This window comes from Synchiropus splendidus, chromosome 6 (assembly GCF_027744825.2).
Source record: "Synchiropus splendidus isolate RoL2022-P1 chromosome 6, RoL_Sspl_1.0, whole genome shotgun sequence".
NCBI classification, from domain to species: Eukaryota; Metazoa; Chordata; class Actinopteri; order Syngnathiformes; family Callionymidae; genus Synchiropus; species Synchiropus splendidus.
In genome coordinates this window covers 11421222-11447550 of record NC_071339.1, presented here as the reverse complement: position 1 = coordinate 11447550, position 26329 = coordinate 11421222, and the positions used below count along the sequence as shown (strand labels likewise).

Genomic DNA, 26329 nt, shown 5'->3' with positions numbered 1-26329 from the left:
TTAAATGAACCTATCTGGGTAAAAAAAAAAAAAAAAAAAAAAAAAAAAGGGGGGGGTGTTAAGTAAAAGGGATGTTTGTAACATGTCGAGATAAGCTTCTTTTTTTTTTCAATTTGGTCAGACACTTCACAGCATTTCAGAAACTGCACCATTTTCACAGTAGAAATATGCTTTTTTTATTTTGTACCCTTTTGCAGTGATGAACAAAATGAGGGGATTTACATACTAAAAAACAAAAGTGTAAAAATGCACAGCAGGAAAAATATCTACATCCAATTCTGACATAGAAATATAACTTATAATTACTTTGTAATAATGTTTTGACATCAAACAGACCCTATAAAAATACAAAGCACACTTGGACTATTCAAGTTTTAATAAATACCAATAAAACTATCCCATTTTCAGAGGTACTGGCCACTGCAGATGCTGGAGTTTTGGCAGCAAGAGTGAAACACACAGCGTCAGACAGGTGGAAATGTTTGATCAAAATATGGACCGTCCTGGAGATTTGGAAACAAAGGTGTTAAGCGGAGAGCCAAGTGTTCATGAGTAGAGTGTTGCTGGTGCATCTGCTCATTGACTTCCAATGTCCATTATTGCAAGGAGGAGAGAGTGTTTTGGGTTAATTATTCAAGAGAGTTTGAAAAAAAAAAAATCTATGATCAGCATCTAATTCTACTTATAATCAAATAGATGGAAAGAAATCGTATGGAAGTCGGTCAAAAAGAATGATATGCTTTGTTAAAAACTGGGTGGTTCCGCACCAGTCTGAGGGAACTGTACAGAAGAAACAGTGCAACCTACACTCCTACACATGGCACTGGCTGTGCTTCACATGAAAAAATGTTTAAAAAAATGGAAATTTCCATCTGAACTTTCAAAGCAAAAACAGTGATGCAGCATCCCATCAGACCGTTTTGGTATCTCGCTACCACATCGTCATCATCCTACACTTTAATTCATGATAATGATTTTCAACCTAAACACAATTGCAGGATGAGGTTTCCAGGTCGCAGCCAAGTGTGCAATATCGCATAAGGACACTTGAATGAGTGTGAGGCACTGAGACAGTGATGGTGTTCCAGTTCTGGCCAAGCTTCAGTGGTCCCAGGTCATAATCTGAATCACCACGGGTCACCGTCCAGCCAGCTGTCTCTCCTCGAAGGTCTCCGTCTCCATGTCGTTCAGAAGGTAAATATCTGGGCGTCGCGAGAGTCCCAGCTGTATCTGGGGATGGGGGAGAGAGAGTGAGGTCACGTGAGGAAGAGGTTAACGTGAAGCAGGAGACATTCAGCATCTCTGAATTCTGAGAGATTCATGTTCATTTTGAGTTTCAAATGTGATTTTTGGTGAAAACACAGTGACAACGTGCATCTGCAGGAGCACTCATGATGATCTGCAATTTCTCTAAAGTGTTAAGAACCAACAAAAGACACCAACAAATATATATCCAAAAGATTGCTTTTATTTTGGACACAGATTGGTGTTTCAGGAGGACAGAAAAACATCCCTTCACGCCAGGTGTTAACAGGGACTGAGTTTTCACAGCAACAGATCAACAACCAATTGATAAAAACAGTGAGTCCAAGAAACGTCTTTATGACACTCCACCAAAGAAATTGTGCTTATGCTTCCTAGCAGCAGACAAGACCAGAGCTGGTAAAAATATTAAACAAATTAGAATCATAAAAGGTTGTGCTTGACTCTCTACTTGGTCTATGTTAAGGGAAAAGATCATTTTAAAAGATGCTAAATTCAATATTTGTATGTTCAGCAATGAAAAATGTAACCATTAACATGTTGATTTTATACATGCCCATCATCAGTGCTGCTTCAAAAAATATTTCTGACCAACCACAAGAACTGAGACATTCAAACACAATCAGTGCAGTAAAAACAACAACACAAATGAATACAAACAGAACTGAACACAATTTGCCAGATGAAACTGAACCGACAAGGATTCCACAATTTCCAGTCGAACAAAAAATTGCCGACTTGTTGGCACTTGCTCAGTTACTAGTTCGACGCCACATGGATTGGTGAGATCTTTTAGAGTTACTTTATGGCGGTTTATCATGACTTAAGAACAGGAAACATGTGGGCCAAAGTAGGATACAAAATTATTTCTTACGCAGCAGAATTATGATGATTTTCTCTCCACATTGTGGTGAAAGAATAACAGGAGAATGGCTCACACAACAGAGCAATAGTGTTACCGTGTTATTACTATCTTGGATTGAATCCCATCAGGACTTCTGAATGCAAATGCAACACAGTTATGACAAACCTCCTGGGAACACAACTCATAATCTGATATAAACATAAAGGATGTTACAGTGTAGTATACTGACATGAACATGTGCTTGGAGATCAGAATCCTATAAAACACACCGTCATTGGAACCCATTCGTGAAATGTGTCCATGTAACTCCATAATATTGCAACATATGATCATATTCAAAAGGAAACAGAGAGCAGCTTTTTAATGAACTCACCGTAAGCTACATTAATAGAGCTGCAGTCATATCTTAACACTAAAGACCATCTTACGAAGGTTAAAATCACAGTAAAGTAAACAGTAAAGTTGCAGTGCAAATGCACCCAGCAGCTGCAAACCTTACTCTACGGCTTTAATTAAAATTCAAATGTGGATATTACTGCGTCACGTTTTTGGTGAAGAAAGATTTGATTGAATTTGAAATTTTTGGCACTAAATCTAAATCCCCAGCGCTGCACAGCACAAACAGGTGACAACAGTAGCATCACGTACGACTCAAGATCCTACATGATCCCGAGTGTGGTGGGCTCAGAGTCTTCCGTGGAGAAAGAGGAATGCTGGGGCTTTAAGACCCGTTCACCTTTTAGGTGTCGCACGCATACTGTTCCTCTATCAACACAGCAGGTGGATTGCTTACCCTGCTGCCAAAGTCCAGACAGGAAACTCCCAGAGCAACCAAACAGTGCCAAGCCTGCAGAGAGCACAGTCACAAGTGTCACACTTCAGACTTTGACTTCAAAAGGGGAAAATGGTTTCCACACTCAACTTTACGTGTTTCAAACAACTTCTGGAATTAATTAGATCTTAGCTTAGAGGTGCCAGTGAAGATTGGGAGGGAGATCAGTGCACTCACCAGGTAGCCTACAAAACACAGGTAGGCCACAGACAGCAGAGCAGCCAGCACGTAAAACAGCACACTGTCAAGCGCCGTCACGTATACTACTACGAAGTACATGTTGATCGCACAGACCACCAGGATCACGATGCCTCCAGAAATCTTCCAAAACCTAGGGAAAAAAACCCCACAAAAAAAGCACTATGAAAATCTGTTCGGCACTTTTTTCACAAAATGTACACAACAGTACACGACCAGTAAAAATACTTCGTGAAGGTGGCCCAGTCAAACACAGGAGCTACTGAGGGATATAACAATGGTAAGACAAGTCTCCTCTTCTCTGGCAGAAAATATCAGTGCATCACATACTCCTGCGCCTGATGCTTTAGCAGTGGAGACTTGTTGGCTCGGTCACCGCAGGTGACCAGTGGTTAGGTATGTGATCTATAAGCAACACACTGTGATGTTATTTATGGAGCCTTATTAGTTGGGGCTCACGCCGGTGATCAAAAGTGCAACTCTGTACTTTAGTGACTCCACATTCATCATTCTTGTGATACAATGAAAACACAATCAGCTCGCTGTTGAACCATGACTGAGGACCTCTGAAGTTAAACTAGTTCATCAGTCAGTCTCTCTGTCTACACAGACTTCAATATAACAGTCTGAAACAGCTCCTTGCTACCAGTCAGCTTTGAAAGCTCTTCATCTACAGTCATAGGAACGGGAGGGACTGAAGAGTTCACAGCGCCAACCCCCGTCACGGAGGTGCATTACTCAGTAATTCGAATTTTCGCTGTCAGTAAATCCGAGAAAGTTGTCGTATCAGTCCTTTTTTTTTTTTTTTTAAAGAACCAATTGACCACAAAGCAAACAGTGACTGCTGTTTGTGTTCACTGTATTACGGTATTTCAGTTTTTTTGTTGTCACTCACTGGTTGTGATTGCTTGGTGGTCTCGAGACATTTCAATAAAGTTGCCCGTCTCTGGATCCTGTACTGACACACGTGTTTGTGTTTGAGAACCTTAGCCATACCATCGACCCCTCGTCACTCTCATGCACTTATAGAGCCGATAATAATAATAGCTTTCCCAGATCCGGTTCTGACTATCTCCACTGCAGGTAAACCAGGATATCGAGCTGTTGCCTTAGTCGAGCTAAGCTGTGCAAGGACCTGCAGTTACTGCTGTCCACAGTCAGGTATGTCCAGTGTCGTAAAACGTTTGAACAATACCTGATCCATAACTCAGTTGTCTTACTTACAGGCCATTGGCAAAATCGTTCATCACTGAGGTCATACTGGTGAAGGTCAGAATGGGAATCAAAGCGAAGGGAAGCTGTGGGAGTAGATGAGGAAAAACGGAATTATTCTTACTCAAACTGATGAGAGAAATAAGGAGTTAGTGCAGTTGCTCCCCCAGATGTTTGAACCTCACCTGCATACTCTGGAGCACATTCAGGAAGTCATTCATCCCAGTCAGATGCTGTACATCCTGGAAAATAGCCACCAGCAGTGTGGGTGTGATGGCAATGGACCTGGTCAACAAGACCCGAGCGAAGCGTGACCACTGCAGGTTCAGGAAACCCTGAGGGAAAGCAAGACGGTTTCACAGCACGCACTTGTATATTGACACATACTCAGCTAAAAGGAAGTGCTTTACCTCCATTACAAACTGTCCAGAATAGGTGCCTGTCATGGTGGAGCTCTGACCAGCCGCAAGGATGCCGATAGCCCAAATATAAAGGGCTGCTGGGCCGAAGAAGCAGCCCAGGACCACCCCCTGGGACACAACAGACATGTGTTAATTGAGATTATGTGAGCACTGGATGCAGTTTTCGTTCTATCAACTGCTACTAGTGCGTTGTATATACTAACACTTCATACTAGGGAACATATCACATGAATGAACTACTTATTTGTGCATGTACTAGCAGCATATTAGCCAGTATTTAATCATGATGAAGGGCTGACTACCGTCTTCGACAGCCTGGCTATATTTTGCTCTGGAATGGCCACCACAATTACTGTTTATGGCAGAGAGCAAACAAGTATTTTGGTTATTAACGGCTGTGCTCCTCAATCTAAAGAGTCACCATGGTTCTCACACATACCCCTTTGTAGATGTCCACCTCCAGAGTTTCATTGTTGAAAGGGAAGATCCCTTTCTCAGGGATGTGGGTGGAATTACACTTCAAATACTGTAAAGATCAACAAACCAAGCAATCAGATGAAAGACTGTCAAGGAGGAAATGGTGTGCTGTACTTACAATGTCCATGTTTGTTTTCTGGTAAAAGGCCTGAGCAAATACAGCCACGACAAAAACGTTGATGAGGAAAGAGATGAAGAGAGCGATGGTCGACTCGATGAAGAAATACTTGTTGGCTTCTTTTACTTCTTTCTTGTCTTTTCGATCGATTTCCCGAGACTAGTGAGAGGAGAAATTGAGAAATAAAAATGGTGTCTAATCTATTGACAGCCCTATTTCATGAGAAAATCCAGATTCTAGCAGTATAATCCATGACGCAAACTCCTGCGTAGGAAGACGAAGAGGCCACAGCAGAATAAGCAAAGTGCAGCATTAATGGTGGTGGCAACCAAACCAAGGTGAATCATGAGCATCTAGGGGTAGACTCACTTTGACCAGAGCAGAGTGTAGGTAGATGTTGTGCGGCATGATGACGGCTCCCACAATCCCCACCGCCTGTTCCAGCTGCACCGGCCCACAGTTGGCACAGTACGGCAGGAACATTCCCTTCAGAACTTGGCCTTGGTCTGGCGCTACAAGGACGTACTGAACAGAAAAAGAAAGAAGAATAAGACCACGTGCAATGTGGTTCATGAAACTTGTGGTCGAAACAATACCTCATAGCCAAAACTTAGCGCCATCACAGTGATGAGAAAGCCAAAGAAAGCTTCAAGTTTCCTCAGACCTGCAGAGGAAGACAAAAAACAAGTGAGTAGAAAACAAAAAATGACGGCAAAAAAAACAACAAAAAAACATGAAGACAATCTCAATCCAGAAAGCAAGTTCATGCAAACGAACACGGTTTGAATGTACGGAATGGATGGAATTCGAATAAGGAATGGGACTTATTTTTAAAAAATTAAAAGATTTATAATAAGTTTGTCACGATTAGTCATATTTCAATATTTGACATCAGAATTCAAGTTGAATCTGGATTCATAAGCGTCAACATCAGGTGGAAGTGCTCCAATAACTGTGACTGTCACGTTGAAAGGAAGCCGTCGCAATATGGAAGAAGACAAAGGCCATTGAAGTAGTCATTCTTTTCTAACAAGCGAATCAGACCATTGAAAACAGCAACAGATTTATCAGAGACACTTTATATGGCTCAACAGTTCAAAGGTCAAGTGTTCTTCTTCACTCACATACGGTCTAATTTACTGGAAACCAACAACACAACTCACCATATTTATCCAGGAAGAGGAATACAAAGGTGTCAGTGATAGTGATCAGGACTCCAGCCCACAGAGGAATGCTGGGAGAAAAAAATCAGTTGAAAAGACGGCAACAATAGCCGGGACATTATTAGAAGGAAGCACAGAGTACCGTCCCACAGACAGCAGGTTTAGAGCTATTGCACAGCCGATGACTTCCTGCATGTCAGAGCCAATGATCGCCAGCTCAACCATCAGCCACAAGATGATGCGAGGGACCTGGAAGAGAAAGACATTTGCAGTAGAGTGACAACTCAAGTACCCTGGCCGGCCGTATTTAAACACATTACTGTAGTAGAGAATGAAAAACAAACAAATCAGGGCTGCGTTTGATTTGAATTCTTTTCTAAACAGCTCAGCAAAAGAACCTCAGAGCTTACAGACATTTCTGCCTAAATACAAGTGAGTTATATGTGATTAAAAGGAGGCTCACAGTAGGATACTGGCGGTTGCAGACTTCAGCAAGGTGCATTCCAGTGACCACACCTAGACGTGCAGCCATCCTCTGCAGCAGCAGTCCAATGATGGTGGCGCCCAGGAGAACCCACAGGAGCTACAGACAGTCAGACAGTCAGTCAGCACAAGCTCATTCATATATAAAATAAAGCTATGGAACACTATCTGAGAATTACAGTTGACTGCATTTATTGGGAGAAAATTTGTTGAAATGGAGTTGAGCTTTATAGTTATAAAAACACGTGTATCATATTTTTCTTTATACTTAACCATTGCAACTATAGAGCAGCAACTTATGTTCGTCACCTTAAAGCCAGCTTTAGCTCCAGACTGCAGGTCAGACTCGATGTTGCCTGGATCCAAATAAGCAATGCTCATTAGGAAGCCAGGTCCAGTGAAGGCCCAGAGTTTCCGGAAGCTGAACACCTGAAGAAAAAAGACGTGTTCGCAGTGTATCAATCGCATGAGCTATCAGTCTGTCGTGAAGATTGGTCAGCTCAGCAACAGCACCTGGTTGACGCTGTCAGGAATTGGCACTTTCTCGTCAAAGTAGGTGTCGAGGGGTTGACCGTCGACCTCCGGGGAGACAGGAGGAGAAATGGAGCTGTACTGACTGGTCTGCACGACTCCATTGTCCTGTGGCGAGTCCTCTGAAGACACAAGGAACTGGTCAGCAACTTAATACTCTTCTTGTGAGCTTAGCATCTTAGTGTAACGCCTCTGTTCTTTCATGTTGAAGAGTTATTTAGTGCCACCTTAAAATGTCACCTGACTATAGTAATATAGGACTAATATAGTAAAAAAAAATGGCACTATACTACAGTATGCTCATTTTTTCCTCACTGGAAACCACAAAAGATCATGCGATTGATGACACGGCGCTCTGCATAAATACCTCATACCAGTGCAGATTTCTCTGTGACTTCTGTACAGCAATTATATAGTGTATTTTCCAGCGAGAAGAGGAAGTGTGTTTCAGCCTGTGATTGGGAGGGTCATGTATTAGCATGTACTAGATACCTTGCAACAAACAGACAGTGTTTTAAATTTCAAGCAGTGCACATTTCTGTAGTCCTTGACATTCTTTGTTCTATGTTTTGAGTAAGGCGGGGCCAAACGTTACAAGGTAAATGTGCAAACATGCATTTTTTTATATTTATATTTACTTTCATGAATGCAGTGCTCTCTGTCTCAGAGTCCTGCTACAAGCGGCCAGCATGTAAATAGTTCACGGACATAGCAAAGTCTCAAGACACTCACCAAACTGCGAGTTTTGACATAATAGTTGCTGCATTCTGCAAGTTTTTTTTCTCTATTTTTTGCCTTCTTGGAGAGGTATATAAAAACTGTCTGAATTAAAATGATTTAATGGTTCATGTTTTCACGTCATGTACTCAGGAGGTCTCATCATTTTGATTACAAATTCATTGTCAATCCATATGATCGGCACTCTGGCTGATCGGTATCGGTGATCAGCAGCAAAAACCCTGATCGGAGCGTCCCACACTTCATCAGAGACATCAACAGAAGCCCTTCCCCACTCAACTTAAGCGACCAAAAATTTGAAATCTGAAATTTTGGTCCTCAGTCGGAGTGAGATTGTAAGCCCCTCCTATGTTCCATTCTCATAACCGCTTTCTGCGCACATTGAATGGCTTTCTTTGTAAGGACATAGGACTTAAAGTGGGCCACAAAGTGAAGTGCGATTAAAGCAGTACAACTACTTTCAAACTGCGGCCAAACAGCACAACAACTTTTTAACATTAGAAAAAAATCCAACCAAAAACAGCTTAATTTTAACCCATGACTGCATCTAGTGTTTTTATTTTATTAAATATCCAACTTACTTAGCTTAGTTCCTTCATCAACTCGCTTCATAGCGGAACTACTGGTCCAAGAGTCCACAGCTAACTGACTGATGACTCTGCAGCAAGTCTGCTTTTATCAACTCCAACTGTTTCACAACTACATTCTGACATCACACCTAAGAATAGACCAGCACAGGAGGAACACGGAAACTTGTGTGAAAATATATAACTTCATGTGGATCACACAGAATCAGACAAAAACCAACCATTTTTAAAGCAAAAAACAAAGCTTCATCATTGTCAAGAAAAGAGTTCTGCCCTTGAAGGTTACTATGGGGGGAGGTACGCAGAAGGAGGCCAAGACTTGAATGTTAAATATTATTTCTAGCTCTTCTGTCAGCATGTGTAGCTACTCTCAGAGACTGGGAGTAAAAGTGCCAAGTGTTTATCTTTGAAGGTCATGTTTCTGTTAGCTTGTGCTCTCACCGTCCAGGAGGTCTCCATCTTGCTGGTCCTTCATCAATGGGAGCTGACGGACCCCACAGAACTCCAGGAATAAGAATCTGCCTGCTGGGAAGAAGTCAGAGACTGCATTTTTCAATTTAAAACTGGACTCCAACAATGCACATTTGTTTTCAGTATCAGAGTAAATACAGCAACACAAGGACAATTATTTGGTTTACACTGATATGTAAAGTGAGCCATAATATTATGACCATAAGTTTTCTGTTTTGATGCCAAAATGGTCATCCACCTTTGTGTTAGAAACAAAGCCAGATATCTCAGCTACTGCAACCAACATGCTTCAGTCAACCTTTCAAAAAACACTTGCAGTTCATGACCCAGTCAGTAGTTGACGCTTGTTCTTGATCTACTCTGCCCTTTGGATGCCACCCAGGACAAACCAATGGAAGGTGAGCAGATAAAAGAAAATATTACATCCGGCCATATCTGCCTTGTATTTAACAACAATACTGATGGTGTTTTATAAAGCAACTTTGAGTTTCTGACGAATTATACTCGCATTTCTTTGTACAATTGTTGATTATGAATCCCTCTAAACCTTGCCATTTTATTTTGTAAATTAAAGGCAACTGCTAGGAGATAACAGTTGTAAACTGAACTCCACTTCTATGAATACGTGTCAGAGTGGCTGACAGACCGACACCAAAAAAAATCCCAAATAACTTGCTCTTGAAACAGAATTCAACCGACTGCAGTTGAACCAACAATTGACCTGCAAACACGCAGAGAGGGAAATACAAATGACTCCATTATAGTCACAACCTAATGTGTATCCAAACAAGAGGCTGTGTTAGAATACTTGTGTACTACGTTTACAGCCACATGGAAAGGTTTGGGGTAAAATATCTGTCAATATGAACAAGTGGGAGGGTTTTCCATCTGACATCTTGAAATCTTGCTTCACAGTGACCTATATTTATTGATAGTCATATTGATAGTAAATAGTCATTCATCTTATTTGGGGACAACCGGATGTATGTTTTATACTACAGACTAGCCCACTACAGAGGATTTGCTTTGACTATTTGATTTTTTGGCTCGCCCAGCCATGGAAACTTAACTAGGGCCTCAATGTTCGAAAGTCAGGATGGAAACTACGTGGTTCTAACACACATGTGCACACACAGACGTAGCGAGCACATGACTCAGGAATCACATGAGACGAAACAAGACCGAGCAGCTTTTCCCAACAGCAACATTCCCAAACAGAGAGAGATTTATCTGGATCCACTATTTAAAACACCTAGCAAAACATTCCCTGGAACTGAGATGGTTTCAGAGTGAAAAGCTACAGTTAAAGATGACAATCAATTGATTATAATAATCAATTAGCAATAATACATACTATTCAGAGCAACAAACGCCCATATTTAAATGCCGTACTGATATCCAAAACAATAAAAAAAATGACAGAAAAAGACTGCATTTTTATTTATAATCTCATCTAGGTATACTTCAATTCATTATTAAAGTATGAGGAAATAATGTTCTGTTTTAAAATATTTTCTTCCTGTTGAGCACAATTCCAAGTTCTTTAATTTCCCCTGAAATGAAGGCATTAATCCAAATGTTGTGATTCTTTTTCTAGTCAAACAATAAGTTAACTATTTGGCTCTGCTGGAGTAGTACAAATGAGACTTATCTAAACTAGTTCCCAGCAACTTCTACAGAGACAAGAAAAGGTCATTGACCTCATCAATGATGAAGTCAAGAACCTTCTCAAGAACTAATTCACAGCTAAACGCAAGAAGACCATATTGGCATTTTCTGTACTCAGAAAGACGGATAACTGATACCAAAATAGAGAGCAACTGATCCCTCCATCCTGTGAGCCAGCACATGAACAACATTGTGAATCTTAAATTATTGTTATCAAGAGTCAAAAAAGTGTCTACACACAAACAGCAAAGAGAGTTAATCTCCACAGAGCAGGCTCCACCCCTACATGCTCTCATCTGCAGCAACTCCCAAACTGTCAATTGATGTCGATGACGCTTTATCTCGCAGAGACAGAACGAAAGTGATTTTATCAAGGGAGTCAGGAAACAGACACTCATATAGACGGCGTTGGTTAAAATATCACAAATACATGAGCATGGCATGACAATTTTAGAGTTTGGTTAGAAAAGAGGTTTGTTTTTTGTTTGTTTGTTTTCTTGAATTATAATCAGAAACATACAACATGGTCATAGTTTCACGGACTATGACCATGTGTTACGGACCCCTTTGCTCTTCATGCGCTCCAGGCTTGAGAACATGTCGACCTTTCATCCCATCACCATCTAGTGCATAACTTTTCTTTCAATATAACCTCTGCTTGTCCTTCCACACCACCTCTCATCTGTCCATTCCACACACTTAACTATTAGTTTGCACTCACCACCCTCCCTCTGAAGAAATAACACCCAGATCTCCACATTGATCATCACTAAAATGTAGATATGACATCAACACTATAATAATCGGACATCGTCCTCAGGAAATATGAGTGAAATAGCACAAAACTCACCAGTGTGCAGCTATTTAAAAGTAAATTAACAGCTATCAATCTAAAACTAAATCATCAATCTGTGAAAAGCCAAACAAGTCGGCACCAACTGACAATTATATAGTGCACAAACAGAAATTACGGATGGAACCTAAGTACGATAATAACTACTGCTCATGTTTTGCATGCAAGAGATTATGATGAGGCATATCTATATGGGCAAGTGAAACTGAGCACAACAAAACAGGTCTTAATCATTTGAAGTTCCAGAACATTCAACCAGAAGCCGGTGAGGGAACTTCATATAAATAATGTTTAAATGCATTATTAAATGCATGACCAAGAGAGAGTGAATATTTTGGATGCTCATTGCACTAAAATAAATCTATCATCCACGTCTCCAAAGCAGTGATCACTCTATGTGTTTGAAGCACGACAAAAATATGTGAAAACACAGGCACATAGTGTTTATATAGGACAACCGATAAGTGTAGCTCTGGTTGGACTAGGAGACTGACAAGCCGCGGGAAAATTCCACACTTTAAAAAGTCAAAGAACGAGTCCACACCAGGCTGTTTCAGCAAGCCTTTAAGTCCAACCGTGACACATCACTGAAAGCAAACGTTTATCAAAACACAACTGAAAACATCACTTATATGTTTAAGGTTTTGACATGCTTTCGTTTCCCATGGTCCCTTCAAGTTGAGTAGCTGCTTGGAAAATGGAACTAATCTCTTACCGAAAAGGCGAGGCTTCTTATAATTCGATTGCTAACAAATTCACACGGACTTCAGCTGATAGAAACACCTGAGTACACAACCGATCCAAATACAATAACGATTTAAACAGTCTCGACGATAGTACATGATGTGCTACATGTTAGCTTTCCGGGTGACACAAGTAACATTGAAGTGAACTCGAAATACAAAAACAACCTTACCTAGATATATCAACGGTGAACTGATCCGGATTAATAACCGCAGTAAACATACATTACCCGTTACCCAATATTTCGCCGAGTAACACGTTAAAAAGCTATACAGCACCTTCCCATGTCAACTGGAAGTTCAAAACGCAGTGCGCATGCGTCGAACGCTAGCCGCTACGTGATTGGCAACTGGTTGAACGTCTGCGTTTACCCCGAGTTTAGTCTCTCAGGTAGTTAAGCCGTGATGACGTTTACTTAATGGCCATGTGATGCATGAGAAGAAAGACTTTTTTATGTGTCTGCATCAAATTACTACTACGCTGAACGAATCTTTATGTTTGAGAAGTTTTGTTGAAGGTTATTGTTACTAGAATCTCTCTCTCTCTCTCTCTCTCTCTCTCTCTCTCTATATATATATATATATATATATATATATATATATATATATATATATATATATATGTGTGTGTGTGTGTGTGTGTGTGTGTGTGTGTGTGTTTGTGTGTTCAAGTGTTCAAGTGTTCAAATCGCGTTTACGACTTCTCTCGCGATATTTTCTTGTCGCTCAAGACTACACCGACAGCTAACCGGCTAACAAGTAACAACGGAGTGACATGTAGTGAACAAAGTCGGAGTCATTTATTTGGCAGACGCTTGAAGAATGGAGTGCAGTAATATACACGACCAGGTAACTGAATCTGAGAGCAAATAACTTTGTGTCTAAACTTTTTTGTCAACAACTACAACTACTGCAAAACTACCGCTAGTCATAGCAGCGACGTGACGAGTGGAGATTAAGATGCATTTACATGAGCAAGTCGACCTAATGTGCTTTTACTTGACGAAAACAGTTGCATATTCCATGTTTGTATGGTTTCTCTGTCTTTCAGTGCCCACTGGTCCAAGCTGTATTTCAGCGAAATGTAGAGGAGGTCACATTTCTGTTGGACCATAAAGAAGATGTGAATTCATTGGTAATTGTTTGTGCGACGATGTCTGTAATAATGATGATACTGCAATACACAATGTATACTGAAGCACAAAGCTCGTATGCATGGCTTGTGTAAGTTATAATGTAAGCGATTGATCTGTATGTGTCTCTAGGACCAACGCCAAAGCACACCACTTCACGCAGCTGCTTATTTGGGCGATGTCCAAATCATGGACCTTCTTATAACCTCAGGTAAGTTCCCACACTCCCATTTCATTACTTATACGAATCCCAAACCAAGCCTGTATATCATATGCGTGCTGTATGCCATTAAACATCATTGACACTTGCCTCTGTCAAAACTATTTCCTGTGTTCAAGGTGCAAACATTAATACTAAGGACCAGGCCATGCTGACTCCACTACATCGTGCAGCTGCATCACGCAATGAGGTTTATTACCCCTCAAACTAGTCTTTACAGTGCTGTCTCTAACGTATGTTTGTAAGGTTTTAAATGTCATTTTCAGAAAGCTGTTCAGTTGCTGCTGAAGCACAGGGTTGAGGTGAATGCACGGGACAAATTCTGGCATACGCCACTCCATGTGGCTGCTGCAAACTGGGCTACTGGTTGTGCAGAGGCTCTCATTCCACATGTGTGCAGCATGGATGTTTTGGACATATCGGGAAGGACGCCTTTACATCACGCAGCATACAGTGGCCACTCAGAGGTAACCTGGGCACAGAAAATCAGGGTTGGGTCCACCAAATACACAGTACCCTGTAATATGGATTCTTTTGTCTGCAGATGGTGAACCTACTGCTCAGCAAAGGAGCCACCATCACTGCCAAAGATAAAAAGGAAAGGCAGCCAATTCATTGGGCTTCATTCCTTGGTATGTTGCTGAAAATATTTTTCCATCCATGTATTTCTTTCTGGCACTTTCCCCCTACTCAAGGATCATGCAGACATGCGCTGAAATGCGCTACAATCACTTTGTGAACAACCCCTAAAACGTGCTAAATAAATAAAGCTTTATTAATATTATTATTATTACATCAGGTTCAGAATTTACAAGAAGTGATTTCTGTGTAAAGGTTGTTTTGTTTTTCAGTGATGTCAGATGATTTATTTATTCTAGGTCATGTCGATGTGGTGAAACTGCTGGTCTCTCACAGAGCAGACGTGATGTGTAAAGACAAACATGGCTACACTCCACTTCATGCTGCAGCTGCTGGTGGCCAAACCGATACTGTTAAATATCTTCTGAAGCTTGGAGTGGGGGTAAGGTTGTTCCACAGTTTGAGGCTGGAGCATTATTCCTGTTAAATGTCTGTTATTAGAAATGTCCAGATCATAAAAGATAACTCGTGTTCCGATCTCCTGTTTTAAGGAGCGGATAAAATGTATAGCAGACATCAAAGTGTGGACTAAATTGTCGACAGCCTATTCAATTGAATGCAGGGTTTCTACCGGGATTTTTTTGAAAGTGTGGCGGAGGGGAAAAAAAACCCCAGAATGAAATGCAGCCAATCAGGAAGCGGTAGAGAAACATTGAGGCGCAGAGGGGATCATTTTGACGTTTACCGAATTGGTGATTTAAGTAAATCTCTCAGCAATCTGCAGCCGTCCTCGAGCAATCCCGTCTCTTAATATGTCCAGCCATAATGTGAGATTTGGGTTCCATTGTGAAGATTTTTTCGTGATTTTCTGTGGAAAACACCCAGAAAACCATCATATTCATGTGCCATCCGTTTGCTTGAATGTTTCCACTACATTTTTAAACATTAGAGCATGTGAGATTTCATTTTTAAAAAGAGATCATTTTTCTGAAAGCATGACAGTGTGTGGTGGAAACGCTGGAATGAACACCACTGTGTCATGACTTCATTGCATGAAGAAAGTACTGCAGGGCGATCTTATGGTGTAGTACAATATTTTTACTATCAGTATATTGCTTTTTTTCTGCCAGCTTGGTAGCTATTCCCATTAAAGTTTATAAACTTTTCTCCCTCTTTATCCTCTATCTTTTTGTCAGATTGATGAGCCCAACACATTTGGCAACACGGCTCTCCATATTGCAAGCCAGGCCGGACATGATATTGTGGCATCTGAGCTGGTGAACTGTGGGGCCAACGTGAACCAGCCAAACAACAATAGCAACACACCGCTGCATCTGGCTGCAACATCCTCCAGCGGGGTGATGTGTCTTGAGCTGCTCATCAATAACGGTGCTGATGTAAACATGCAGGTAAGTGTCCGAGCTTTTTTTTTAATTCCGGCTATATGCATTAATCCTGTTCTGCTTTCCACCACAGAATAAGGAAGGAAAAATCCCCTTGCACTTGGCTGCTATGAATGGATGCTTCACAGGCTCACAGATTCTAATACAAAATGGTAATACAAAAATATAGATGTGGCCAATTGTAATTTATATTATTGTCACGGTTATTCATGATGCTATGTTTTTATTGCTATATTTTGGGAAGCAAAATGTGTAAAGAGTTACCAATGGAAAAACAACTTTTAAATATGAATACATGATAATTAGTTTAAAAAAAGTGCAGTCATGAGGTGCAACTCAGTGGAAACAAATACAAAATACACTTCTCATCTCTACATTTCCCATGACATTTTGTGCCAACATGACAATTTAGCCGACAAATTTAGAAGCTAATGGTGTAGCCACAGTAGTTCAGGTATGTTTGGTGCTCTTGGAAGCCAGGACTATATTTATTTTCTCCTAGCTACCACTCAATGAAACAAAGTGTTTAAAGTGTTGTTCAAAGTGAACCCTTGGTGAACTGTATGGTCATACAGACCGACAGTATGGATGTTGGTCTGAAGTTTACTTCCGCAGTCTTTAAACTGGGTCTCAAAATTCAAAAACATCTCTTTCTGAATGACCACAACCATTGATCATGATCATAATTTGATTTCTTGTGCCCTCACTTGTATTGCTATAACTTGGACTCTGTGTGTCTGTTTTTTTCTGTCTGCAGGTGGCGAGATAGATTGTGTAGATATTTATGGAAACACTGCGCTTCATGTTGCAGCCAGATTTGGCCAGGAGTTGTTGGTCAGCACACTGTTGACAAATGGTGCTAATAAAGTCAAGTGAGTTATTCTTCTTTCATAGGCATTGTGTGAATAATGATTAATGTCTGGTATACAGTATGAAAATATAATTATCAGTGATGCAGAAGCTGTTACATTTATTTGTGCTTTCTGCTTTGCAATGAACAATGTAATCGCATAGTGCACATGCATTTGCAGTACATTTTGTATATAAATTTGCCCTTAATACTATTAATATGGGAAAAACTAAAACTGGACTCCTCTGACATACGCTGTATTTTCAAAGCAAGCGAAAACAGATGATGGTTTCTTCTACCAAGGGACTTCTTCTATTCATTTGTAAACAAAGTACCATCTGTAGCATGGAAACACCTGCATTCTATTGACACATCAGTTCATTTCGAAAGTGTTTACGTTTATATTATTTATTGCAATTGTTGTGATAGAAGTAAAAGTTTACAGACAATAAAGGCTTATTCGCTAAATATAAAAAAAGTTTATTGATTTGAAATTGTGCATTCATAGAGGGAATATTGGCTGTTAAGTTTTTACTCTAATTTATCTGTGATCTGTTTTTATTTTAAGGCAAGGGATTCATGGAATGCTTCCTCTCCATCTAGCAGCGCTGCATGGTTTTCCTGATAGTTGCCGAAAGTTGTTATCAAATGGTACGGAAATGTAACCCCAAAATATTTTATATGTGTAATTGCTGTAATGAAATTAAATTGTTTTGTATGATTTTGCACACTTTTTCTGAATTTAAAGTGACATCAATGTTGTACTTTCCCTGCAGGCCTTTATAACAATGTCACGCCAGAAATAAACTGCCAGTCACCTGGATTTGATATAAACTCTCAGGATGACTATGGGAGGACGTGCCTCCATGCTGCTGCCTCTGGAGGGTAACGTCACCAACAGCAGGTCAGATGGATACAAATGTCCCTTGCTGATGTCCTTTTTTTCCAGCAGAAATGTTGACAGCTTGAACCTTCTGATAAGCTGTGGAGCTGATCTTGATATTAAGGATCACCTGGGAAGGTAATCTGATTTCAATATGTTGTTGAGGTTGCATGTACTCAGCGCTTCTTTTCTCCCCATGTTATCGGTCAGGTCTCCGTTGCACTACGCTACAGCCAATGGCAACAGTCAAGCTACCATCTCGTTGGTCAGAGCAGGTGCTGAGGTCAATGATGCAGATTTAATGGGATGCAGTCCACTCCACTATGCAGCTGCCGCTTCATTCATCTTCTCTGAGTAAGAGATTTGATTATTTTCAGTTCAGGAAAAAATGTGTTGCCATTTTTTTAGTACCTTATTTGACCATGTCTGTTCCCCAGTGGAATGAGCACAGATCCTGACTACGGCGTGGCAAAGGAACATGAAGCTTCTTTGTAAGTTTCACAATGGGGGTTGTTGTTTTTAGATATAGCCATTAGCACATTCTTCAATGTAGTGAGTGCGCCCATAAACAAGGCAGACATAAAAATTGTAGAAATTCTGACTTAGGACTGCAAATACCAGATTATAATGACATTAATATTGCTATCCTTTCAGATGTTTGGACTTCTTGCTGGACAATGGAGCTGACCCGACACTAAAAAACAGCAGAGGTTACAGTTCTGTACATTTTGCTGCAGCATATGGGAACAAGCAACACCTGGAACTGGTAGGGCTTGGGTTTATATTTGATCTTTTAACCTTTTGGGTGCCACCGTTCACGTTAGGCGGCATCAAAGCATTGAATGATTTCATCTGTTACTTTAGAGATGAGTCAGTGAGTATCTCCAGTAGATCAGATAAACATCTATCAATGTTGTAATGTAATTCACTATGGCTGCCGCCTGATGACATCATAGTATAATAATCAGATGAGTGAATGCACTTCTGCTTTGAGGGCTTTTTTTTATTTATTTATTTATTTATTTTTGCATCAAGTTCAATACTTTCATTGCAATGTGTGGAGTTTCATTGAAACTTAGGGCGCTTTCACACTGCGGGTTCTGTCTCGAGACAAAGCTCTTTCCGCTCAGAAGTCCAACATGTGCACACAAGGGAGTCGGGTTTTTGCCGCGGACTTGATCCCAGCTGGAGACACTTTTTCATGTTTAGTTTTGGCTGTGAAACGGCACATTCTGTTACAGCCGTGGTGGAGGTCTGTCATCAGTTCATATCTGAGGTGAGGAGGTCAACTTCCATGCTTTGTTGTGGGTCGCAAAGCAGCTATTTTGCGCAGAGAACCGCCAGCTGAGAAGAAAAAAAGGCCATCGCCAGAGGCGCAAGGCTGCACAGCAGGGGGTGAATCGGACTCAGGTCACCCGAGACAGAACCGTCAGTGTGAAAAGCCGCTTAATTTGGTGTGGTGAACCTTGGTGTATGTAAAGGTATCTCGCTTTAGAAAGTGTTGCCTACAGTATTTAATGTTTTAATCTTCTGGTTGCAGCTGCTGGAAGTTTCCTTCAACTGTCTGGAGGAGGTGGAGAGTAATATTCCAGTCAGCCCTCTGCATTTAGCTGTGAGTAAAAACCCACAATAATAAGAGGCTCTTTGTGTGTCTTTGACGTGACTCACTATTCATCTTGTGGTTGCAGGCATATAATGGTCACTGTGAGGCGCTTCGCCTACTGTGTGAAACCCTGGTCAGTCTGGATGTGCGAGACATTGAGGGTCAAACTGCCCTCCACCTCGCTGCCCACAGGGGGTTTGCTTCGTGTGTGGAGGTTCTGCTCAAGCACCAGGCCTCTTACACAGTGAAGGAACGCAAACACAAGTGGACCGCTCTCCATGCTGCAGGTGTGTTGTTCTTTGTTTTGTTTTGACTGCCACTCTACACACATAAATCAAATGAGGTTGAAGCCAAGTTCTATTTTAGATTTAGATCGTTGTTTTGAATCAAACTTGCCTGTTAACTCTTTGTTTGTTCATTGCAGCTGCCGAGGGTCAAATGGATTGCCTGCTTCTCCTTGTGAACCAAAGACACAGCACTGATATTCTAGATAGCCAAGACACAAAAGGACAGTAAGTCCAAGTTTGTCATCACTGATCAATGAAAGTGGTCTTAGCTATGTGTTAATGAATTAGTGACATGAAATGAAGCGTTTGACGGACACTCACGAGACCCAATGTAATATGAAGTGTAATATCTTTAGGACAGCGCTCATGCTGGCTGCTCTGGGATGTCACACGGATTGTGTCCATATCCTGCTGGAGAAAGGAGCCTGTGCTGATGTAGTGGACAACAAAGGCTTCACTGCACTACACAGAAGTGTAGGTCAAACTCCCCGTGTTGTTGTTTTTTTTTCATTATTTAAAAAGTTCATTTTCCCTGCAGGCTACATTGGGAAGTGAGAACTGTGTGTCTGCACTGCTGGAACATGGCGCTTCTCCTCTGTGTAGAGATGCTCAGGGAAGGACGCCGTTGCACCTTGCTGCCTCAGGCGGTCATACGAAGCTACTCCTCTGTTTGCTCAAGGAGGCTTTTAAAAGCGACCCTCTGGACTCCATGTTGGACTACAAAGGTTACACACCCACTCACTGGGCTGCCTATCACGGTATGTGATTGGTCATTGAAGGGTGACTCTGACTTTTCTCTGACAAAAAGAAACCTAGCATAGTTGAGTCTAAGTCTGACATTAGAATAGGATATTTTCAATATTTCTGCTATATTATTTCTGCAATATTCTACTTTGTTTCTCATTTTTTTAGGGCATGAAGAGTGTTTACGCATTTTGCTTGAATATAAACCGTTCAACATCCAGGAGGGAAATGCCTTCAGTCCGCTGCACTGTGCTTTGTAAGTTAGTTTTGGAATGATGCGTTTGAAAATTAGTCAACCTTTGTGAATGGAACCAATGACAGGTGACACAGTTCTATTGCAAAAAATAAAATATGGTTCTATTGAAGTGAGAAAAAAAACATTTTCAACAATTGCATTTATTCATTTTGGACCAAGTTTGGGTGAGTGTTGAAATGCTGAGAGACTAATATTTAGTTTGTTTCAGTTGAATGAACAACCTGCAAAGATACAACAGTGTCTCAACATTGGTGTGATTTTTCTCATTCCCATCCCATTTCTCCTCTCACATTCCAGGATCAATGGCCATGATGCTGCTGCTGGTCTCATTGTTAAGACTGTTGGACCTAAGATTGTGAAGATTGGTGATGCCAAAGGAAGGTCGGATCTTCTTTTGATTATCTTGAAACGCAACACTGTCATGTGACATAATACATTTTATTCATTTCGCTAAGTCAGAGTTATTGTAATTGGCTTAATGATGGTTCATATTAACACTAGAGTTGTGTGGGCTCATGCTTGTGTGATTTGGGAACAGGACTCCCCTTCATGCAGCTGCCTTCTCGGGTAGTGTGACTGGGCTGCACCTAGTTCTGTCCCAGGGGGCGGACATCAATGCTGTGAACCATTGTGGACGCTCTGCTCTGATGGTTGCTGCCAGCTGTGGACACACCGTGGCCGTGGGTGCGTTCAGTGCTGATATACTTGTATGTACACCTTGAAATCGGGTGTCCCAATCTCTCAGGGCACTTTCACACTACGGGTTCTGTCTCGAGACAAAGCTCTTTCAGCTCACAAGTCCAAGATGTGAACACAAGCGAGTCTGGTTTTGGCCGCAGACTTGATCCCGGCTGGAGACCTGCATTTTGTCTCTGGAAACTCTCAGTGGGGGTGGGCTTCTCACCTCTGGCGACTCGCCGCTAGATGCCCAAAACTATGTGTACAGCGCAACTCCACACAAACATGATAAATGTCGGGCAGTAAAGGGTCTGATCGCTGTCTGGGCACACATCGTTCAAAAACAACTTCTCAAACTCCCAGAACACTGAGGTGTGCAGCCGGGAGCTGCAGGAAAATTGCGCTCGGGAACGGGAGCGCAGCACAGGGCAGCGGTCCGGGACTTGTGATGTGTGCGGATGTTTGATAACCTACATGTTTTCGCCTTTATTTGGATGATAAACATCTGATTTTATTGACAGATTTGCTTAAATGAATAATGCCGCGCTGTATAGTAATTTTCACTGCCGTGACGTGGCTGCAGCGCTGAGGACAGCGAGAAGGAAAGATGCAGCTTGATTTTCCCCAAGTTACTGAAGATCACGAGACTATTCATTGATCATTTTCGAAGTCTGGATCTGTGCTTAAATGATTAAAACCTTCTTGATCGTCAGTAATCTCTCTCACTGTATTCAAGGTGTGAGCAGCGTGGATCAATCAATACGCTCCGTATTACGCAGCTTGTCTCGCTATTTCCTGGTAAAATAAACATGACAGGACTCTTTCATGTTTAGTTTTGGCTGTGAAACACCACATTCTGTTACAGCGGGGGGGGCGAATCGGACTCAGGCCATACGAGACAGAATCCACAGTGTGAAAAGCCCCTCAGACACTCCACTGAACCAGGTGGGAAACCTTCCTGCTAGAGGGGAAGGTCTTATTTCTGACTTCATATTGGAGCCTATGGCTCTTGCCAAAGTCAGTGAGCGAATGCTTTTGGCACTTTAGTGTATCTGACACATCTGACTGTTACCCCCTGACCAACACAAGGGCAATTACAGCTGAGTAAAACAGTAGCTACCTTTCACATTAAAACGCATGATGGTTGTGAACAATTCCATGTTGTGTTGCCTTACAGAATACCTGCTGCATAGTGGAAAGACAGACCTGACCCTGATGGATGTCCACAACAACACTGCCCTTCACTTGGCCTGTAGCAAGGTCTCACACACACACACACACACACACACACACACACACACACACACACACACAAGCATGGCACTGTCGCTCTGCATGTTTTCTAAAACATCTTGCACTCATAGCTTGGAAATAAAGATGTGTTTTTGTCATTCAGGGCCATGAGATGTGTGCACTGCTGATCCTGGCAGAGATTAATGACTCCTCACTCATCAATGCAGCGAACAGCACTCTGCAAATGTGAGTGTGTTAGGATTGTTAGGATGCCTTTTAATTAAAGTCAATTGGTGCAGTATACTACTACACTTCATATTTTTATGCTGGTTTATCCTCCTCTTAGTTTGGTGCCTGTGATTATTTCTCTGATACCTCCTCATTTTATGTCGCTTAATGCGAATTTAAGGGTCGTATAATATCAGTGTTGTGAGTTAGATCTGATGGTCTTCCAGGGATTTTGTTGAACAAAGTCCACCTTTATATGATCAAGGAATTGCAAGAAAAGTAGTCCAGTTTTTCATCCCTGAAACCAAATAATATAGTTCAGTTTAGATTTTTCAAAACCACGGGATCCACCTACTTAGCCGGATCTCATGGAGGACCGGAGACAAGATCGTATCGGAACTTCAGACACAAGGGCGCATTGTGAGCGATTTAATGTCGATAAAAGATTTGAGAAGTTCATGATTCAAGTTCAGAACATTGCCAGTTTGTTTCGGTTTTCACAACTATTTTAGAAGTGATGCTAATTTTTAAGTCAGGTGCACCACTGACCTTTCTACAGCACAGACAGCACTACTGCACCCACGGCTTATGGACATTTCACTTCTTAACTTTAGTGGGTTTGGCTAATATTCTATTGCGCTCTGTAGTCCAGAATTTATGGGACAAAGTTTTTTTTTTTTTTTTTTTTTTTACTGGTCTTGATTTGTTTTTTCTTCTGTAGGCCTCTACACATAGCAGCAAGGCAGGGGCTGGCCACAGTGGTGCAGGTCTTGCTCAGCAGAGGAGCAGCCGTCATGGCTGTGGATCAAGAAGGTGAGCAGTACTATTCTTATATAGAAGTCATTTCCATCAAGAACGTGCTCCTTGTCTGCAGGTCGTACGCCAGCTCTGGCGTGTGCACCAAACAAGAATGTGGCAGATTGCCTGGCTCAGATTCTCTCCAGCATGAAGCCATTTCTGATCCCAGAGTCGAGCAATGGTCCAACACCCCGCTGCAACCCTGTCCTGAAGAACTGTAGCATAAGTGCCTCCTGCGGGTCCACTGGTGGTCTCTGTCATAACTATGCCAAGGATCGTTCTCGCACAGTGGGTCTGCATGGGTGTCTCACTGAGTGAAAGTTGTCCACATAATTGAAGAGCGTTGTTGGTTGTATTTTTATCCAACTGGTTTCATGACGATCTTGCTGGTAGATTTTAGAATGTTGGTCAACTGGAATGAGTGGTTGGGTGGCCTCTAAATGTGGATGTGCTGCTACAAGTTTGTTCTCAACAGTCAAACTTGGTGCTCTACAAAGTATTTGAATTCATGAAGGACAATAATGCACTCCAATTGAAGTGAAATCAAAACACAACTCACTAAGGAGCAACAAGCTGTGCTGGCTCTTTTTTTTCCCTCTTCATTTTTAATCTCCACATCCTCTCTTTTCACGGTTGCTAAACTCTGTGAAAGTTTATCAAAAGTATGTTCCACATTCTGTTAGATGCGGTCATGGTTGTCCAACTAGTCTTAAATTTAAAATGGGTGTGTGTGCCTCTCTGCACAGACATATCACCTGTCAATATTTTTACTGCTGCTTTACGTTTCTTGACCATTTTATTCTCTACAACTTAAAATGTATGATTTTGAAATTGTCCCAGTCTAAAGCTCGACTTTATTGTTTGCCTCTACTTTTAGTATCAAGTTTGTGAGATAGTATTGCTTTTAGTAGTTTGTTTCTGATTACATCATTCTATTATTATGGTAAAGTTATTATCCTATTATGTCAAAATGCTCTCACATCTGCTGCTGTGTTCTGCCCAAATATGATTCAACATTGTGTTTTGGTATTCTATGAAGTGTGTAAGAGCTTTTAGCTGACTCTTTAAAAATAAATAATAAAGGTTTATTTTCACACAGTCTATTTAAGATTATTGTTATTAATTGCAAGGGTCTTTGCAAGGATCAACTGTTTCATCATTAAAACATTTGTCACTAAAATTTTGTACATTGTCTTGTATGTGGGTGAAAACCCATCTGTGGTTAAGCATTGTGCATGAGCAGTTTGTGAGTTACCGTTTTTAATGGTGTTTTTTCAGCTCTTCATTGTGTTATTTGTTTCTTCTTTTTCTTTTGGCTGCTCCCTTCTGGGGTCACCACAGTGGATCATCTTCCTCCATTCCACCCTGTCCTGTACTTCCTCTTCTCTCAGAACTGCATACTTCATGTCCTCCTTCACCACGTCCATAAATCTCCTCTTTCCTCTCGACCTTCTGCCTGCCTCTCTGAGTAGGTCCCCTGAACACCTATCACCCTAACCTGCTGCACGTCCCTCCCATCTCTATCTCTCTGCCTTGCAATCCCATACAAATCTCTCGCACCCTCCTTACTGTCCAACCTCGCATACTTTGTACACACTCCTGCACTTCTTTGTTCCACCACCATGTCTCCTTTTCTTGCAGATGACTTGGTCTTCTTCTCTGCCTTTTCCCTCTTCACCTTCCTCACCACCATGGTCATCCTGCACACCACCATCCTGTGTTGTCTGGCCACACTCTCACCCACTACTACTTTACAATCACAAATCTCCTTCAAGTGACATCATCTACTCAAGATGTAATCCACCTGTGTGCTCCTACCTCCACTTCTGCAAGTCACCCTATGCTTCTCTCTTTTCTGGAAGAAAGTATTGACCACAGCCATTTCCATCCTTTATGCAAAGTCTACAACCATCTGACCTTCAGTGTTCCTATCCTGGATACCAAACGTTCCCATCACTTCCTCGTCACCTCTGTTTCCTGCCCCAATGACCCCTCTCTCACCTGTGGGAATACTCTCCTGCAGTTCATCTAATTCACTCCAGAAGGTCTCCTTCTCCTCAAGGTCCCACCCCACCTGTGGGGCATAAGTACCAACTGCATTGAAGATGACCCCTTCAATTTCTAACTTGAGGCCGATCACTCTGTCTGATACTCGTTTCACTTCTAGAACATTCCTGACAAACTCCCTACTCTCAACCCTATTCTCTTGTCTTTCCTCTTCTCCCTCAGTCTATTGGCATACTTCCCCCCTCTCCTTCTCCGACTTCCACCTACAGTAGTTCCATCAGCACCCTGCTGGTTAACAGCACTGATGGCGGTCGTGACCCGACCCATTCGGTATGAGATACAATTGTCTGATCTGCATCTTTAGATTGGCAAGTTTTTACTTCGGATGCCCTTCCTGACACAACCCTCTGCATTTATCAGAGCTTGGGATTATTTCATTAATTAAAATAGTTAAAATATTTTTTTAACAAAATAATACAATCTGCATTTTACTAAACTGAAAAAACGACTTATTAATTATAAATTGTATTTTATCATTCTGTATGTATTATCTATTTGCTTATCTGTACTTATATTTATTTTGTCATGGTATTTGTTTATACATAATGGGTATCTATTTGTCTTGTTTGAGTGTCTGTGCCTTTGTAGTCGTTGGCTACTGCAACATGCTGAATTCCCCCACGGTGGGACGCGTCAACACCATTTCATCTAGTTCGCTTTCAAACAGGGGTCACGCATGCGCGAAGTCGTTGTACAACTCGCTCGTTGACGTCATTTAGCGACTTTCGTACACCGCCAATAGC

At 41.5% G+C, this 26329-nt stretch overlaps 2 protein-coding genes across 3 annotated transcripts; one reads left to right on the top strand and one right to left on the bottom strand.

Moving 5' to 3' along the window:
• Positions 1-165: 165 nt before the first annotated feature.
• On the bottom strand, positions 166-12956 carry slc11a2 (solute carrier family 11 member 2). Of its 2 annotated transcripts, XM_053867512.1 has the most exons (17): positions 12798-12956; positions 9331-9411; positions 7547-7686; positions 7343-7462; positions 7014-7133; positions 6693-6799; positions 6551-6621; positions 5984-6051; positions 5757-5912; positions 5388-5546; positions 5232-5318; positions 4781-4900; positions 4556-4705; positions 4383-4456; positions 3138-3291; positions 2922-2975; positions 166-1230 (listed from the first exon to the last, which is right to left on the bottom strand). In XM_053867512.1, exons 2-17 carry the CDS (start codon positions 9362-9364, stop codon positions 1138-1140), a joined length of 1707 nt encoding a protein of 568 aa, XP_053723487.1. In that variant the 5' UTR covers positions 9365-9411; positions 12798-12956; the 3' UTR covers positions 166-1137. The 2 variants fall into 2 exon arrangements, with proteins under 2 accessions (XP_053723487.1, XP_053723488.1); XM_053867513.1 differs by lacking the exons at positions 9331-9411; positions 12798-12956 and adding an exon at positions 8884-8935.
• Positions 12957-13337: 381 nt separating this feature from the next.
• LOC128760268 (serine/threonine-protein phosphatase 6 regulatory ankyrin repeat subunit C-like) lies at positions 13338-24699 on the top strand. Its single transcript, XM_053867511.1, has 28 exons — positions 13338-13473; positions 13676-13759; positions 13890-13968; positions 14097-14167; positions 14244-14444; positions 14522-14609; positions 14856-14998; positions 15753-15965; positions 16033-16111; positions 16717-16831; positions 17378-17460; positions 17586-17694; positions 17762-17830; positions 17903-18046; positions 18130-18183; positions 18347-18458; positions 19233-19304; positions 19381-19582; positions 19720-19807; positions 19939-20056; positions 20121-20340; positions 20495-20582; positions 20880-20963; positions 21121-21266; positions 22438-22520; positions 22657-22739; positions 23443-23534; positions 23596-24699. Exons 1-28 carry the CDS (start codon positions 13447-13449, stop codon positions 23835-23837), a joined length of 3189 nt encoding a protein of 1062 aa, XP_053723486.1. The 5' UTR covers positions 13338-13446; the 3' UTR covers positions 23838-24699.
• Positions 24700-26329: the final 1630 nt, after the last annotated feature.

What these genes read in the sequence shown, in the direction of transcription:
- slc11a2 (XM_053867512.1), bottom strand. Translation starts at nt 9,364, where the DNA reads ATGAAGGACCAGCAAGATGGAGACCTCCTGGACG. An exon ending in GCAACCGCCAGTATCCTACT is followed by an intron (nt 6,800 to 7,013) that starts GTGAGCCTCCTT and finishes TTTCTCTTCCAG; the next exon opens with GTCCCTCGCATCATCTTGTG. An exon ending in AACGATTTTGCCAATGGCCT is followed by an intron (nt 3,292 to 4,382) that starts GTAAGTAAGACA and finishes TTTTTTCCCTAG; the next exon opens with GTTTTGGAAGATTTCTGGAG.
- LOC128760268 (XM_053867511.1), top strand. Translation starts at nt 13,447, where the DNA reads ATGGAGTGCAGTAATATACACGACCAG. An exon ending in CAGCTGCATCACGCAATGAG is followed by an intron (nt 14,168 to 14,243) that starts GTTTATTACCCC and finishes TGTCATTTTCAG; the next exon opens with AAAGCTGTTCAGTTGCTGCT. An exon ending in ACAAGCAACACCTGGAACTG is followed by an intron (nt 18,459 to 19,232) that starts GTAGGGCTTGGG and finishes TTCTGGTTGCAG; the next exon opens with CTGCTGGAAGTTTCCTTCAA.